General features: G+C 37.0%; 1 protein-coding gene across 3 annotated transcripts in view; it reads left to right on the top strand.

The window, feature by feature from the left end:
• Window positions 1-19,111, top strand: part of RUNDC3B (RUN domain containing 3B) — a 116,701-nt gene that overhangs the window by 83,979 nt on the left and 13,611 nt on the right. For 2 of the 3 annotated variants that reach the window (XM_072651600.1, XM_072651599.1), the window contains exons 8-9: window positions 1,681-1,838; window positions 18,656-18,802. In XM_072651600.1, coding sequence (XP_072507701.1) covers window positions 1,681-1,838; window positions 18,656-18,802 — 305 coding nt within the window. The remainder of the gene's footprint in view (window positions 1-1,680; window positions 1,839-18,655; window positions 18,803-19,111) is intronic. The other variant, XM_072651598.1, reaches the window with a different exon arrangement.

Here is a 19,111-nt window from a genome sequence, read left to right as displayed (position 1 = left end):
TGATGCAAGTGAGCAAGGCAGTCTTTGACATTATGGAGTTTACATCTCTATGGGAGAAGACAATACAGAAAGGGGAGCTGGAAACTATACTGGGGGAGAGGAGGGTAAAATTTATATGGTAGCATGATTTGGAGATGACCAGTGAGTGAGGTGGAAGTCTGGATCTGGACAAGATAAGGCAAAAACTCACCTTTCAGATTCCAGGAATAGAGTACAAGTTCTGGTCAATAATAAGAAAAAGAAACATTTAACTTGGTAAAATAAAATGATGCTTGTCTCAAACAAGCTGTCCTCTACATATCTATTAAAAACAATGCAATACTGCGTTATGGTGATAACTTTGTTCAATGCCTTTAAACCACTCAAAAAACAGAGAAACATTCTCCCTTCAAATATTTACAGTTTCATAGAGGATGTGTGTATCAGCAAATATCAAAGGTGTTTGCCACTGTGATAGAAGAGATCCAGAACAGACACCAAATTGGAGAGAGATTTCCTGTAGAGATCTAGTCTTCAAAATGCTCCTATTTGTAGATAATATCCTGATTGCATCAAGCCTTGGAATACTACACATTGTCCCCCACTAAAAATTAATAATAGTTATTATTATAAATTTATTATTATTATTTTATTAACATATAATTAGTTATATATAATATGTAATTATATTGTTAATAATCATTTATTATAAATTAATAATATTTATTAGTTATTAGTTATAAATATTAATAATTATTATTTGAAAGCTATTAGGTTAGTCATATATGCTTAGAAAACAAAGTGGATGAAAAAAATGCATATTGCCCAGATTATGACATGCAGTCGTATAGCAATGGCCCATTTAAACAATCAACAAACATTTATAGTTCACTGAGTCAGTCCATCAATTTGTGTATCTTGGATAGGTGTCACAGATGGACTGCTTTCAATAATTTCAACTGCTTGCTGCCTCAAAAGTTAGTCTCTTTAGCAATAATATTTGGCAAGGGATGCTATGTGGCTATAAATTATGGTACACCACAATCTCTGGAGAATCCCAATAAGATGTAACCCTAAGGATAATGGACTCACAGTTTGAGTAAGTAGACCACAGTCTGTTCTTTAAAATGATTTAGTGTGGAAGGAGTTGTGTGCAAAGAACATTATTAAGGATCTATGTGACCAGAAAATGGACAGATATGCCTACCTGTCATGGAGCAAAAGTAGAAACAGTAATTAGATATACTGAGTTAACATTTTCATATTATATTTTTAAGAACTCTCCAAGTGTCAGGTGGCTCTGTTGGGCAGTGTTACAAGGGGGTAGGTTTCAGTTTAGTAAAAAGAACAAAATTGCACCAATTACAACAGCCCAATGAAGTAGTAAATGGCTGGTCACTAAAGGTATTCAAGAACAGCTTACATGATTACATGTCAGGTATATTGTATAATGGATTCATGCACTGCATAGGATGGTAAAGTACATGAGATCCAAAGTCTCTTCCAACTAATAATTCTGAGATCATTGAGGGTTGTTTTTTTTAACTATTTTGTTATCAAATATAAAATACAATACTTTAAAATATTTTCATAATATTATGAGACCAAGATGCCAACTATTGGGAGGGCGCCAAAGAAATGTTATGTTATGTTATCACATTGTTGGTACAGTGAGCTGTCTTGGTGTTCCTCTATTTCCAGGGCTATCTTGAAGAACTGTTAAGACTTCGAGAGAACCAGCTGGCTGAATCTGTTTCTCAGAACAAGTTATTGCTTCAGAGGATTGAAGATTCTGATTTGACCCACAAATTAGAGAAGGAGCAGTTGGAGTACATTATTGTTGAACTGCAGGACCAGCTGTAAGTGACTACCTTAAAAATATCCCCTTCTTCTCTCCCCTAGAGACATACAAACCCCTGAAAAACTTTGGTGAGATGTGTAAAGACATGGATGTCAATGTCAATCCCTGTTCTTTTCTTTGTACTGTATGGGGATTGCTTGATTATCTAAGTGCCAAAGTGGCTGGGTGAAATTCTTTATTTAAAAGTCATATTTGAAGATTTTTTAATTTAATTTTTTTGGTTTCTGAACTTAAAGATTATTTCCAAATACACAGTAGAACCCTCTACCCCCAAATGAGTTCAGTTTATGAAACTGTGGCTCTGCATTTCATACTATTTGCTTTTCCTAGGGAAAAAAAAAACATATAATGAATTCCACATTACTTTCTACACTTCTGTCTGTTTGTGCTTCCCTCTGAACTTCTGCTCTTTTATCGCATGCATTTTTATCTGGCCATTAGGACAGTTCATTTCCTAAGAACACAGGGAAGCTTCTGTCCTGTAAATTGTTTCTTTCTTCAGGTTGCTTCAAATAAAATTTTTCTCCTTTTTAAGAGAGTTTTTCTTGGATGTGCCAAGCCGGATTTGTGCTGGGCTTTATTGATTAATCTAACGCCTTGCCCTTAAATGATAAATATTTAGAGAGAAAAAAAACCCCTTGAATCTGTTACGTGACTGTTTCATTAAATTCTGTTACTTTTCATCCATTTCCTCAGTTTTATATAACACTTAGCTTCCTCATCTGTAACATGAGGAGGTTGGAGTACATGATCTTTGAGGTCCCTTCTGGCTCTGAACTTCTTTGCTTTCCTGAGGTAGTGAATTTAATTTTCCTTGTATCCATGAAATTTATGTATTTTGTCTGATTTGATTTTTTAAACTAAAATATAAAAATAGGAATTAAAAAAATAAAGTAATTCAAATTACCTTTATCAAGTGGGACTTTTTCATGTGAAAAATTAAATCCTGATCCCATGAAAGTTACCTACCACCTTGTTGGTTATTTGTTTACACGTTTGTCACTTGTCCTTTTTTAAAAGGTAGAGTCATTAAATTTAGAGATGAGGCAGGGTGTAATAGATAGAGATCCAAGAAGACTTGAGTTCAAGTGCTGGCCTCTGACACATGCTAACTGTGACCCATGACAAAGTCACTTCTCCATGTCTCATCCAGCTCTGTAAGACTAAGCTCCTAAATCAGAGAGAAGTTGCATTCTGCTTTGGTAAAGAGAGCTTCTATTCTTGGAGTTGGCAATTTTGACAAAATCTCTGATCCTTTGTGTGTTTTTCTATTTAGAAATGACTACTAGGGCTGCTAGGTGGTGCAGCGGATAGAGCACCAGCCTGGAGTTAGGAAGACCTGAGTTCAAATCCAGCCTCAGACATTTACTGTGTGACCCTGAACAAGTCACTTAATCTCAAGAAAAGAAGTTACTATTAATATTTGTTGTTGTGCCTGACACATGGTTTTTATTTTGAGTCATTTCAGTGGTATCTGTCTCTCCATGACCTGATTTGGGGTTTTATTGGCAAAGTTACTGGAGTGGTTTGCCATTTTCTTCTTTAGCTTACTTTACAGATGACAAAACTGAGACAAATATGGTTAAGTGACTAGCCCAGGGTCACACAGCTAATAAATTTCTGAGGCTGGATTTTGTTAAGGGTTATTTAAGGGGTCTTTGAACTTGATCTTTTTGAATTACCATATTTTCCAAAAACACTGGACCTAGAGCATGCAGGAGGCCCTAAATGTGTCAAGGACAAAGCCCTGCCCCACCCTCAGTTGACATAATTTGTTGTTTGCACCCCAAGCTGGACTTCCTGTGTGTCCTTGGGAGGAAAGACAGGTGCCAGTCAGTCTGTGCCAGGCTGGGAAAATGCTTGTGCAGCTGAGGTCCAAGTTTTATAGAACAAGGTGCTTATATGGATGCTTTTTTTCTCTTTTCCTTCCTCTCCATCCCCTTTCCTTTTCTCCCTTTTCATTAATTTATCCTCCACATAGCTGCCAAAATAAATTTTGTTAGGCATGGTGTGACCATTCCACTCCCTTGTTCTAGAATGTTCAATGGCTCCTTATCTCCAGACTCTTCAGACTAGCTTTTAAGCCTTTTGTAATGCGGTTCCAACCTCCCTTTCTAGTCTTAGTTCACGTTTCCCTTCATACACTATGGTTCTATCCAATGAGCCTACTTGTTTTGAGAACATAGAATTCTATTTCCAAGCTCCGTGATTTTGTACAGACTGTGCCTCATACTTAGTTTTCACCTTGGGTCTTAGAACCCTTAGCTTCCTTCAGGGTTCATCTCCTAAGAAAAGTCTTTCCTGGTCTGCCAAGTCATTAGTGCTCTTTCTCACTCTCTTTTCTCTCTCTTATCTCTCTGTGTCTCCTTTCATATCCCTCTTTCTCTGTCTCTCTCTCTATTTCTGTCTTTCCACTTCCCTTCCCCCCTCCCCTTCTAGTTATCTTTTATACACAACCACATTTTGTACCCCTTCCAGTAGAGTATTAGGAAGTACCATTTACCATTTTATCTTTTTATCCATTGGATAATGCTTTGGACCTAGTAGGCACTTAACAAAAGCTGATTTGAGTTGAATTTTAACCTTCTCAATAAAATTTAGAGTCAATAGTAAGGAGCTTTAAAGATTTACTTGAATTAATGAGTATTTGAAGATATTTTCCCCCAGAATATTAAATGATTAAAAAACCCTGCTTGCCAAACCCAGCAATGTTATATATCATGTGAGATGGAATTTTTTCCCAAGTGGTGCAGTGGATAGAGGGCTAGACCTGGAGACAGGAAGACCTGAGTTTAAATCCCACCACAGACACTTACTAGCTGTGTGACCCTGGGTAAGTCACTCTATTTGCCTTCATTTTGCCTCAGAAATGGCGGTAATAGCAGCACCTATTTTGCAGGGTTGTTGAGAGAATCAAATAAGATGATGTCTGCATAGCGTTTAACATAGTAGGTACTATACAAATGCTTGTTTCCTCCTCTCCCTGTTTTACTATCAGAATCCTAATAGGATGAATGTTTCCTATAATAAGATTTAATTTTTGTGTGCCTCTTACATCTATAATGTATTGTAGATGTATTGATTTTATTTAAATAAATTGATTTTATTTAAGTAAAGCAAAATGCTCACTGACTTTATGGTGATAAACATCAAAGGAGACATTTGAAGGGCAAGCTCACCTAAAGGCATTTCGTATTGTGAGGGAAGAGATTTAGCACCGAGTTCAAGAGGACTTCCTTGTGGATAGGGGGTTGTCTGGATGCTTTTACTTGCAAATGAGGTCCTCATTAAGCTCCCAAATTTTGTGAAGTCTCTTCGACCGGATTTGTGACCACTCATAGGCATTTGGTCTATCCATCCACAAAGAGAATATCAAGCAGATGAAGAATGTACATTGCCCAGGTTACTGCTTGAATTTGGATAGGCATTCTATGTACAGAGAGAGACTTTCCATCTGTGTGTACTGTAAGAAAGAAAGGTTGCCCATAGCTAGATCCCCTCTCCACTTCTTCTTTCACATGCTAATTCTGGACCGCGAACATCCTAAGCTGATGTTTCTATCTGGTTTCCCTTTTGCAAAATTATCTGATTCAGTGTCTCCTCCTTACTACTTCCTTTCTTGGGACATGGGGGATTATGTGTACACTGTGTTCTCTCTTTGACCTTTATTCCTCGTCATCAGAGAACATTTAATTTTACCATAGGCAGTTTTTTTCTCAAATATTTATAATCTTTAGTCTCCCTCTTCCTTCCCTTACTGCTTCTAAGTTCTCATATGAGAAAAATTGGGATAATATTTTTGTCTGGTGTCTTTTATTACGGATGTTGAGCATTTGAGTTCCATTTAAGGTTATAACCTTCGACTTAAGGTTACATTCAAATGCCTCATTGTGTCACATGGTGAGTCTGGGTCTGCTGCGGCAATAGAACCCAAACCATGACAGGTCCTAGCAAAATGGGAAGGGCTTTGAGTGTGGGCCCTTCATTGGACTGTGTACATGTTACCTGAAGAACAGATTAAATTTGGAGATTCATGTTACCAGAATGACCAGCAGGGATGACATTTCTCAGCCACTCATGTAAGCCATTGGCTCAAGTTTGTATCATTGGAGGGAGGACCCACACTGAAGAAAGCACAGGACCTTGAGGTAACATTGTATAACAGTGTCCTTGAAGTGATACTGTATAAAAATGAGCCAGACTTCAGTAGACTTACTAACTACCATTTATTACATTGTTTCCATGAGAAAGATCCCCCAGATTCCAAATGACTGACAACTCTTAGATCCATTGATAATGAATTTTAAGGGAAACAAGATGCTTTTCTTACAACCTTGGAAGGGTGGATAGTACAAGTGTTATCTCCATTTTACAGATGAGAAAACAGGCTCAGAGATGTTAGGTAACCTGCTTTTGGTTACACAGTGAGTGAGACAGCTGAGACTCAAATTAAATATCCTAGCTCCAAGGTTAGTGCTTCTCCCTAATGTACTATACTCTCTTAAGATAAGAACTGTTCCATAAGATGAGAAATTTAGGCCAACCATATAGGATCCTAGATCTCTAGCTGGAAGAGACCTTTGAGGCTATCCAGGGGAAAACTTAGGTCCAGATGTCCTTTAAGAATGTATGTCCTTTCCTTACATCCAAATGCAGATTTTTATCCAAGTCTGTCTGACCAATCTTTCCTTCTCTCCTTCCATTGGTGAGAAAATTATGTGCAGTTGAAAAAACTCACTCATGTATTATAGAGACAATTTAGCTATTAGGAAAAAATAGTGCTTGCCCTTTTCATTAATGTTAGTTGATAAATTCTGCACATCATTAGTGGTCTGCCTTTTTTTCCACTTTACCCCAATAATATCTCTGTTGATTGGAATCCTTACCTAATAAAGAAATATAATTAAGGAAAAGAAACTGACCCATTGACTATATTTAATAATTTGTGCCCTCCTTGGCATCTCTAGCTCCCTAGCTGTCTAATGAGAGAGGGGGGTATGTTTCATCATCATTCCTCTGGAGTCAAAATTAGTCATTGTGTGGAATCGAGTTCTGACATTTGCAGCGTTATTTTCCTGTATGTTACCATTCTTTTGGATCTATTTTGTTTCTTTCTGCATCAGATCATATAAATCTTATTTTTTTCTAAACTCTCCATACTAATCTGTTCTTATGGCATAATAATATTGCAGCATCTACCTATATCAAAATTTACTCAATCATTCCTCCATTGATGTTCATTCCCTTTATTTACTATGTTTTGCTACCCCCTCCAAAATAATGCTAGGAATATTTTTGGCATAAATATGTCCCCTGTATTAGTCTTTTTTTTTTTTTGCAACGCTGCTATTTTTGATTTACTTTTTTACCTCCTTGCAGTGCTGTCTATAGTATTTGTTAAGGGAGGCTAACATCCCATGAGTGGTATTTATCTTCCTGCATTCACTAATGATAAGATTGCTTAAACTGCTAAGAGGTTCAGGGAGGGAGTAGCTATCCCCCTGTTTGAGGTAAAGGTGTAGCAACAGTTGGAAGTATATAGAATGGTGCTACGGATTATAAAATGAATCATCTCTGCTTTTCCGCTTGTCAGCAGTGACTCATTAAGATGAGAAAAATAACAAAGAATGCCACAGTCCTTGCTTAATAAATTTTTTTTAATGCATGCAAAAGCAACAACCAAAGAAATCCCCTGAATTTTGCCATACATTTCTCTGTCATGATTTTTGCCATCATTTTTCAGTTTTCCAAAATGCTGTTGAATTTTAGAGCCTCTATAATAATACTTTAGGTTCTTAGAGTTGCTTTAATCATTTTAAAATGAAGACCAAACATCGGAGTCCTTTGTAAGTCTTTTAATTTCAACTAAATTGATCCCTAATGTCTGTGTATGCTAAAGGGAGACAGTTGGATTCAGTCAGATGACTCCACATTTGCAGCAGCTTGGTCTCTTTATAACCCCTTTGAAAATATTTCATTCGGAGGAAAAGAAAGGTATTATTTGTTGTTGTTGAGCTGTTTCAGTCATGTTCAACTTTGTGACCCCCATTTTGGAGTTTTCTTGGCAAAGATACTGGGGTGGCTTGTCGTTTCCTTTTCCAACTCATTTTTGCAGATGAGGAAACTGAGGCAGAGTTAAGTGACTTGTCCAGGGTCACACAACTATTAAGTGTCTGAGGGAGGATTTGAACTCATGAGGATGAGTCTTCCTGATTCCAAGCCCAATGCTCTTATGGGAGGGTTCCAAAGTCAGCACAACGCATGATTGTGTAAATAACATTTCTATGTAACAATGGCTGGAAAAAGATAGATATTCACTTGAAAAATAGTAATATCCTTGGTACTTTGGGGAGAGAGTAGAGAGTTCCGATTACATTTTATGGAAAGGGAGTGATTCTGTCCTTTCTCCAATATTTGGAAAGTCATTCTTTAAACAGGAAAAGATCTAGAGGTAACTGATCTATGACCCTTTTCTTCTTGGGTGTTTGGGGGGCAGGGATGTTTGTGTTGCACCCCCACTTCTTAGTGTTGAGCATTGCCTGCCGACCTTTTATCCAGCTTTTATAGCCACTTTGCTGTCCAACACAACTTCTCATTTGCTGTAGTCCTACTATGGATATTCTGCCTGCACTCACAGTTTGGATTCCAATACTACTCAGCTATTGAGAGAAGCAGGAAGAAGTCAGGGAAGAGAAAAGCCTTTGTACGTACAGCTCCAAGACCCACAGCTGTTCAACAAAGAGAAGAAGTGAAGAAGGACCTCAGATGCACTAACTGCAGGCACCAAAGGGTTATAACATATGTTGCCTTGATCTTGTTCAGAGAACATACGGGGAACTGATGATCGAATCAGTGAGGAACAAGAGAGGGAGGTTATTTCTTCTTCATTTTCATCCTCTTTTTCCCTCTACCACTTCTGAGATCCTGATCTCAAATAGGCAACTTCAGGCCGGCTTTTCAAGATGGGGAAATGTTGCCATCCTGTGGAACTGGAGAATATTTTTGGTAAAGATTGAATTGGCCACATTATATAGCTGTGCACCTCTTCGTTTAAATCCTATCTGTATGTGATTTCCCCAACATGGAAATGCTCTAGACTTTCCCACTTCTCTTTTATTCTGTATTGTGAAACAATTTTTTGACAAAATGAAACACCCTAAAGGAGGACTTTTCATTAGTTAATGGTAGTATTTCTGTGTGTGTGTGTGTGAGTATGTGTGTGTTTGTGTGTGTTTGTGCATGCTTGTGCGTGCATGTGTGTTTGTGTGCATGTGTGCATGCGTGTGTGTGTGTGTGCGTGTGTGTGTGCGTGCATGTGTGTGTTTGCCACTGTGATAGAAGAGAGTCAGCCAAGAGACCAGATTAAAGAGAACTTTCATATGGATGGGGAGATCTTCCAGAAGCTTCCATCAGTAAATGACATGTTGGTTACATTAAGCCCTGGTATTTGTAAAACCTCATGAAAAAGATCTGTCATCTTTCAAAAGAGTTTAGGCGATCCTTCCACATAGGAATAAACAAATGAATGAAGGATGTTTTTATCGCCCAAGCTGTAACATGCATTTGGGAATGTTGATGAAGAGCCTATGGATGTTGTCCATGATGACAGATGGACAACAAATTGGGATAAATGTAACAGGAAGAGTGTGTGTGTTCGTCCTTCGTTGCCGAAGACTATGCCATCAGAGAAATGATGACATGACTTGCACTTGACTCTGTTTTGAGTGAGGGAGGGCTGTGCAGGTCACCAGCCTCACTTCTCCTCCAGAGCCATCTGAATCCAGTGACCAGATATTCATCAGGATGACTGAAGATGACCTAGGATGAGGCATTTGGGGTTAAGTGACTTGCCTAAGGTCACACAGCTAGTAAGTGTCAAGTATCTGAGGTGAGATCTGAACTCAGATCCTCCTGACTGCTGCACTGGTGCTCTATCCACTGCACCACCTAGCTGCCCCAACAGGAGGAGTAGACAGTGCTGAATTGCCTTTAAGAAATTGCAGAGTTTCTTTATTGACCTCAAGCATGAAAGCGAAGACCTTTCTTTTTAATGCCAGTATTCTATTGACATTTCTGAATGGCATCCAGGAATGGAATGCATAAGTCTATGAAGAATTAAAAATGATTATCACCTGGAGAGGCTACTGGTGTGTATGAGCAGATGGCAGTACAAAATCAATAAAGAACTCTGAAAGATAATAAGAATAAAATATATCATACAGGAATTATACAACAGGAAGAGAATGTAGCTGAACAGCCAAAACATTTCACATATACCCTCAAAATGTCTGGACAAAGCAAGGAATGCCTACACTATGGTGGCTAGACCCCCTGTGGCAAATTATTGGAGAATGTTGCCAAGAATTGTATATGATATGCAGCCATGAATGAGTTGTGATATACATCATTGGAAAAAATTCCCGAAGTAATGAGATCATAGATTTTGAGCAGGAAGGACCATGGAAGTCATCTGACCCAATCACCTCATTTTACAAATGCTTACTGTGGCTCACACAAGTTAAATTACTTGTCCAATGTCACACAGGTTTATGGAAGAGTCAAAATTAGAGCTCAGGCCATAGGAATTTAGGATTATAGATTTAAATGTAGAAAAATCTTAGATGCCATGTATCCCCCCTTCTTCCTCAATTTACAGATGAGAAATGAGTCCCAGGGAGTGTAAATGAATCATGTGAAGCCTTCTGACACCAAGCCAGCACACTCTCCCTATACTACAATACTCTCCAAACACATCTAAGTTTGGAGGATGACCTAACCAGTTGCAAAATGCCTCAAAGAAACACAACTATGAGAAAGTATAACAAACAACAAACAAACAAACAAAAAAACAAGCAACAGAGTGCTAGAAGTTGAACCATCTCATTCATTGATAATTTTTGGCTGCCTGATAGTCAAAGAAGCATTTGAGATTTGAGTCATTGTAATGGAAACAACAAAGAGCCAGAAGGCATGCAACACAGGTTGGCTTCACTTTAGCCATTCTTCTCTCTTGGGAGTTCAAGTTTTTGTTGGATGTTTGTAGCCTTTTTTGACCTCCTCCTTGTGGATGTTATTTGATACTGGTTAAACTGCCATAGATCATAGTATATTGTTGATGTCTGTTCCTTTAGCCATTTTCCATTTTTTTTCAGCATCAACTGTTCATTTAAATAGGTCAGAATAGAGAGATATTTAGTTGTGTACCATTTTTTCTTCTCATCCTAATTTAATATTGACTTTTATCTTTGTTCTAACTAGTTAGTAGTAGAACTAAATACTACTGCTGATTTTAAAATGCCTCACACATCCATAATATGTCATGTATTTTCTGTTAACATCTAGATAATTTCATATTTTTGATGGTGTTCATTGCTTCCCATGCCTAGTGCTTTCCAACTCCCTTCATTAAAAAGGGAGACTTCAGCTCCCATCATGAAGAAAAGATTCATGCTACAGAAAGCATGAGGCTTTTGTAGAGTCTACTAAATAGCATTTTCCCTTCTTTATTTTCTTATTCTTGAGTCATATATTCCAATATTTTTCAATCCTTCCATTTGCCTCCCTTTGGTTTGAAATCAGAATGTTTAAGTATGTGTCAGTTTAATACAAAGGAACTTTACCAGGTTCTTCATAAAATTTCTCTATCTCATTCTCTGCAATGAATGGGCATAAATTTGCAGCAGCCTTAATTTGTGTATGTGTGTGTGTTTGCCTGTGCTCATTATAACTGCTACAAAATGAGATGATGAAATATCCCATGAAACCATGTTTATTGTGGCCTCTGGGCATATATTAACACCAACAGTCCCACCTCCTTTATTTAGCCTTCCTTCCATTTAGCTACAACTTGCTGCTAATTTCTAGTTTCATTCATAAAAGGATGTCAATAATGATATGATTAATTTCTCTCACTAGTATGTCAGTTTGGTGGTTGTTTGACAAAAGATACTCTATTTAAAATACTGACAGTTAAATTAGTTTTTATAAATGGTACTAAATCCTGTATGATTCTTAGAACTGTAAACACGAAAAGTATAATAGGGTTTAATTTTCTCAGTAGAAATAAGTAAAAGAGATTTCTATAAGGCAGAAGATGGAATGTCTTTTAGAAAAATATCTTAAGTGCTAGGTGACTTGAAAGATTTGGAATTTCCCTCTTTCTAGAACTCTAACATTCTGTAATGGTTTTTAGGCTTAGGACTGAAGAGAGGCAGCTTATTTTCATGACAGAACTTTATGAGAGGGTCAGGGTGGATTAATCAAAAGAGCTCCAGTTGGCATCAGAACACCCAATTTCAAATCCTTCATCTGACATTATCGTTTCACCTTGGGGCTAGTAGGTTAATATCTCTAACTGACTGTTTTCTCTTCTTGAGGTCGATGATAATGATACTTGTGCTACCTTACCTCATAGGGCTGTTGTGAGGACAATACTTTTTTTTAAAATTTTTCTTATTCATTTTGAACTTAAATACAAAAAACCTTTTCATATATATAGCACAACATGAAAAGGAGATTCAATATGAAACCATGGATCTCCATTTTCTATTGTTTACTTGTTTTTGAAAAACTGTAATAAATGCCACGCATTGTTTTCAAAGCTACCCTGTGTTTCTGTGCTTCCTTCTGGATTTTTGTTGTTTTTCTCTGCTGGGCACTTTTTTTCTCCCTCCTTCCCCACCCCATTGCTAGAGAAGGCCACCATTACATACACACACACACACACACACACACACACACACACACATGTCTATAGATAGATAAATGTCTCTATATATATAAAACTATACAAAGCATACTTCTATTTATCAGTTCTTTCTCTGGAGGTGGATAGTGTCTTCTTTCATTGGTCCTTTGAAGCTAGTTTGAGTATTTGTAATACTCAGAAATAATTTAGTCTTTCATAGTTATTCTTCAAATAATATTGCTGTTATCATATGCAGTATTCTCATGTTTGTACTCATTCTATTCTGCGTTATTTCATGCAAGTTTTTCCATGGTTTTTTTTTCAAACCAACCAGCTCATCATTATTCCAGAGGACAATACTTTCCAAACCATAAAATGCAACTGCACATTTTAAGTTACTGTTATGAGTGGTAATATTTGGTACCCTTCTTCCAATAATGTCAGTGTGGTAGAATTTCAGAATCTCAGATCTGGAAAGGACCTCAGAGGTAATCTAGTCTAATACATGCCTGTCAGTCAATTCCAGGCAAAATGCTAAGTTCAGGAGATGCAACAAAGACAAAAGCTTAGACCCAACCTCAAGGAGTTCACATCCTAATAAAGGAGGTAACATGGAAAGAACTGTATATACAGCATATATAGAGTATAAATGAAAGATATTTTCAGAGAAAAGGTGCTAGCAATGGAAAGGAATGGGCCTGTTTAGGAATCCTCTGAATTCCAAGTGGTTATTTAGCCTCTGGTTGAAGACCTTCAATCTTGAACGTTACCTAAAATATTATCAGCAAGTAGTTTCTTCCCCCCAAGAATGATTTTTTGCTGGTATTGTGTATTTCAGCAGGTCATCTTTTGCTGGCTAAGTATGTGTTGCTGAAAAAAATCTAATTCTAATGCAACAGAAAAATTGACCTTATACCACTTTGGTGCCTCATCTCCATATAACAAACAGAATAAGTTAAGTACTTTTTTCAGTACTAAGTGATTTTAATATAGAGTATCATTTGTGAGGTAATACTAGGATTTTGTTGATGTCTGTGTTGTGCTTCAAAGATAAGGCTCAATTTCCTCTGCAAATGTATGGCTAAAAAGGGAAAGTCTGTTATGCTCTAACTAATTAAGTTTTGCTGTTGATTGTAGCAGTAAGAACAAGCTAATTTAATAATTTTATGACTGATCCATGGCAACAGAAGCAGAATCAAAATTCTGAGTCATCATCTCCTTGGAGGCAAATTATAAATGTGGAAGCTTTGGGACCTTTTATGGATGGTAGCCAGCGGCTCATTGCTACTAATAGTCTATGCCAAATGCAGTTCTCATGCATGCAAAAGAGGGCTCAGGATATAGATGTTTTTCCCTCAAAGAAGGAAGAGGATGGTGGCGGATTATAAAGTTTTGCCTTTTCACAGCAAAAAAAAGTATTGGAAAGGAAAATAACACTATGGAAAGATTGAACCTCATCATTCCAAGACTATACATAGAGGAAAATATCAGGAGGATAGAAAATATATATCTGGTACTAGCTAAGAAAAAGAGTGATGGAATAGACTAGGTATACAATACATAGTAGGAAAGAATCACAGTAATCTTATATTTGATAAACACAAAGATCTAAACTTTTGGGGCAAGAACTCACTATCTGACAAAAACTGCTGGGAAAACTGGAAAGCAGTTTGACAGAAACTAGGTGTAGCCTTGTAACATCACACATCATGTACCAAAGTAAAGTCACCAAGTTTGGACCTTAACTCCTCAGTTCCCAATGCACTATCTGAGGTTACTAAAATGGCATATAGTGAATTGGGAAATTATTTAATGAGGATTTAAGATATTGGTAATTAGTGACCACCTCTGCAATTCTGTGAAAAAATCAACATTTCTGTTTTTCTGATTTTCCCAATGTGAAGTTATATAATCATTTCCTTATGTTTTTTTAAGTTGTAATATTTTTTTTTCCAATTACATATGAAACAATTTTTGACCTTCATTTTTTAATAATTTCGCATTCCTAATTCTTTCCTACCCTTTCTTCCCTACCTCCTCATTGAGAAAGCAGGAAATTTGATAAAAGTTATACATATGCAGTAATGCAAAACATATTTCTATATTAGTCATGTTGTGAAAGAAAACACAGACAAAAAACCCCCAAAAAAACAACCAACAAGAAAAATAAAGTAAAAAAGAAAGCATGCTTCAATCTGCATTCAGATTCCATCAGTTCTTTCTTTGGAGTTGGATAGATTTTTCATCATAGGTCCTTCAGAATTTTCTTGGATCTTTTTATTGCAGAGGATAGCTAAGTTAATCACAATTGATCATTGTACAGTATTGTTGTTAACTGTGTACACTGTTTGAATGGTTCTGATTACTTTACTTTGCATCAGTTCATGTAAGTCTTTTCAGGTTTTTCTGAAAGCATCCTGCTTGTCATTTCTTATAGCACAATAGTATTCCATCACAATCACAACTTGTTCAGTTATTCCCCAATTGATGGGCATATATTCAATTTCCAATTCTTTGCCACTACAAAATGAGCTGCTATAAATATTGTTGTACATATAGGTCCTTTTCCTTGATTTTTTATCTCTTTGGGATACAGACCTAGTAGTGGTATTACTGAATTAAAAGCATGCAGTTTTATATGCCCTTTGGGCATAGGTCTAATTTACTCTCCCGAATGGTTGGATTAGTTCACAACTTCACCAATAGTGCATTGCTGTCCCAATTTTCCCACATCCCCTCCAACATCTGTCATTTTCCTTTTCTGTCATATTAGCCAATCTGATAGGTGTGAGGTGATGATATCTCAGAGTTGTTTTAATTTGCATTTAGAGCACTTTTTCAAATGACTATAGATACTTTGATTTCTTCATCTGAAAACTGCCTGTTTATATTCTTTGACCATTTATCAATTGGGGAATGACTTGTATTCTTATAAATTTGGCTCAGCTCTCTATATATTTAAGAGATGAGGCCTTTATGAGAGAAACTTGATGTAAATATTTTTCTCCAGTTTTTTGCTTTCCCTCTAATCTTGTCTATTTTGTTTTTGTTTGTGCAAACCCTTTTTAATTTAATGTAATCAAAGTTATCCATTTTACATTTCATAATGCTTTCTATCTCTTTTCTGGTAATAAATTCTTCCCTTATCCTTATAGTTGACAGGTAAATTATTCCCAATTTACTTATAATATTACCCTTTATGTCTAAATCATGTGCCCATTTTGACTTTACTTTGGTTTATGATGTGTGATGTTAGTCTATACCTAGTTTCTGCCAAACTGCTTTCCAATTTTCTTAGCAATTTTTGTCTGATAGTGAATTCTTGACCCAAAAGTTTAGATCTTTGTGTTTATCAAATATAAGATTACTGTGATCCTTTCCTACTCTGTATTGTATATCTAATCTATTCCACTGATCTACTACTCTGTTTCTTAGCCAGTACCAGATTGTTTTGATGATTATCCCTTTGAAATAAAGTTTGAAGTCTGGTATGGCTAGGCTACCTTCCTTGACATTTGCTTGTTTCCCAGAGAAAAACAGGGCATTCTTTTCCTTTCATTAATGGGAGTGTCAAGTTATTTCAACAATCCTCTTCTTTTCCCCTCTCTCCCTCTTTCTGCAAGAAAAATAAAGCAAAATCTTAACCTAAAAGAATATTGTTGTGAAATAATCTGTGGGGGTGTTTCATGTGGTAATTGAAAATGGTATTGTCAAAAGTCTTTTCCCCCTCTAATGTCTTTTCAAAAAATCAAAAAATAGCAAAATTATAATGGATGTGCCTAGTTTATCTCATACCTGAACAAAAGATCCCTCCATAGCACCAAGTAGCCAGCTAACTTCTATTGGAATGCTCACTACTTCCTAGGGACAACTTATTCCATGTTTGGACAACTCCAATTTAAAGGAAGTGTTTTCTTATAATTAGCAAACATCTGTCTGTATAAAATTCACCCACTGTCCCAGTTATGCCTCTGGATCCAAGCAGAACAAATCGAGCTCTTCATCCATATGTCAGCCCTTTAGATACTTGAAAGCAACTATCATTCAGTTATCAGTTCAGCAACCATTTCTAAAGGACCTGCTATGTGCTAATCGTTGCGAATATAGAGATGAAACCAAAGCAGTCCCTACCCTCAAGGAGCTGATACTCCAAGGTTTCTCTTCTTTGGGCTAAACTTCTTCAATTTTTTTTCAACTGATACTTGTATGACATAGCTTCTAGTGCTGTCATCATCCTATGAACCTTCCTCTGGACACATTTGATTGTGTCAGTATCCCCCCTAAAATAGTGTACCCACAGTTTGACCAGAGGTGGTCTTAATCAGACCTTTGTGAGTTGCTGATAACATGACTTTGTCAGTTGACATGATGGCTCCCAATTTTTTTTTTCAATCCTGAAAAAGCATATAAATATTTATGAGGTTCATCACAGAGTTAGGTAGACCCAGTTTGTCTCAGATCACTAGAGGAGGGGCTGGATATCACAGCATGTATGTCAAAGACAGCAATATGGGCTGATTTTCATCAGTATGGCCCATTGCTGCCAACACACTCACCCATCTTTGATGCTGCCTCCTATGATCAAAAGAATTGCTCTACTTATGAGCAGTAGTGGCAGCCTTTGAATTGCTGTCAAGTAGTCCCCTATTTCCTTCATGTCCACTTGTGAGTTGGTCAGCCCATATGTCAAAATAATAGTAGTGGTGGTAGTATAGTAGTAGCTAACATTTATATAATGCTTATTATATACTCTGTAAGTACTTTACATTATTTTCTCATTTGAACCCCCTCCTGGGATAGGCATAGTTACCGTTCCCATTTTATAGTTGAGGAAACTGAGGCAAGGAGGTTAAATGAATTGGCCAGGGTTACACAGCTAGTAAAGGTTGTTCTGGTAAAGGATACAGGCTGTCTGGAATACCATTTAGTAACGATAGTTAAATAAAGCCCTTCCTAGTGAAAAGTCCTGCCTTCACATAACTTCATCAACCAGAATACCAGATCACTAGAATACCAGATAGTCTCTTCATTTGCAAATAAGAAGGTTAAATTTGATGACCTCCAAATCATGTAAGATTGTGTGAAACTATCAATTTATTGATGGAGTTTTAAAAAGTTGTTAGAAAAGCAGTTTGCAAGTGCTAATTGTCCTCAAGGAGTCATCGATTCTGGATAAGTTGGACCCCTCAAAAAGCAAAAGATGAACAGCCATGGGCGTTGTACCGCTCTCTACTTGAGTTACTGTGGCCCTTCTTTAGTTCAGTATAATTTTGTTTGAATCTGGAAGTTCAGTAGTCCTTAACAAAGACAATTTTTGTCATCTGCCCATTAGGATTTTCTACGTTTTCCTTCCCCATTCTCTCCCTTCTACCCTTGTGTTGTTTTCTCCTTTATTTTTGCAGGATTTCTTTTAAAACTTAGTTAAATTATTCCTAGGTTGTATTACTGAGCTTGGGTACTGAGAAACTACCCACATGCAGTTGCTGTTTTTCACAATTTTATTGCTGCTTCTTGATAGCATTTGTAACATTCTTAGAGAGAGCTAGGTAGATCAGTGGTTGGAGTCCTGGGTCTGGACTCAGGAAGACCTGCATTCAACTCTAGCCTCAGATAATTACTAACTGTGTGACCCTGGGCAAGTCAATTAACCACTGTTTGCCTTAATTTCCTCAACTGTGAAATAGAGTAATAGCACTTATCCATCAAGGTTTTTGGTGGTGAGGATCAAATGAGATTGTATTTGTAAAGTGTCTAGCACATAGTAGGTCCTCTAAAAATGCTTATTCTCTTCCTCCTTCTTAAGCTGCAGCCATCATTGTTTCATTGGAAATAAAATACAATTTGGGTTTTTCTCTTACAATGCCAGATGAACTTTATGCCTTCGTGTAGTCTCTGAGGAGACAATGGGCAGTGTCTCACGAGTACCACTGTGCAGCAGTCAGAAGGGACAGAATTAACCCACATTTCAGGAAAGAGCACTGCCCACCTCACCTTGCTTTCCATCTTTTTGCTGTTTATTAACATGCCTGTTTAAAAGATGAGTTGTTGGGCTTCTATTGATGTCAGTAGGCTCATCTGCCATTTCAGAAGAGTGGAAACAAAAGCACTCTCCGTCTGAATGTTCACAGGACTGTGCTAAAGAATAATGATTTAAGATCGAGACAAGAGTTAACTACTCACCTCACCAATCAGTGGCCTTCCCCAGGAGCTCTGGATGTCAATGCTGTTGCCTTGGATACCTTGCTTTACCGAAAACGCAATAAACAGTGGGATGAGTAAGTGGAATGCTTTTTTTCAAACTAATTAAAAATTTTAGTTTACTAAAATCCTATGACCATCCCTTTCTTTTGAGGCAATGGGCATAGCCTGAATGTAGAGGCAAAACATCAGGGTTTAAATCCTGGCACTTACAAGCTATGTGATTTAGGGAAACTCACGTTAACATCTCTGAGTCTCAATCAAATCATCTGCAAAGTGAGAATAATGCTTATTGGACTAGCTGTCTCAAGTTTGTTATGGAAAAGATCATTTCTAAACCTTAAAGCTCCCTATAACCATGAGTTATTATTATTTTTGTTTTTCTA

Source organism: Notamacropus eugenii, chromosome 3 (assembly GCF_028372415.1).
Source record: "Notamacropus eugenii isolate mMacEug1 chromosome 3, mMacEug1.pri_v2, whole genome shotgun sequence".
NCBI lineage: Eukaryota > Metazoa > Chordata > Mammalia > Diprotodontia > Macropodidae > Notamacropus > Notamacropus eugenii.
This window is presented reverse-complemented; position numbering and strand designations above follow the sequence as displayed.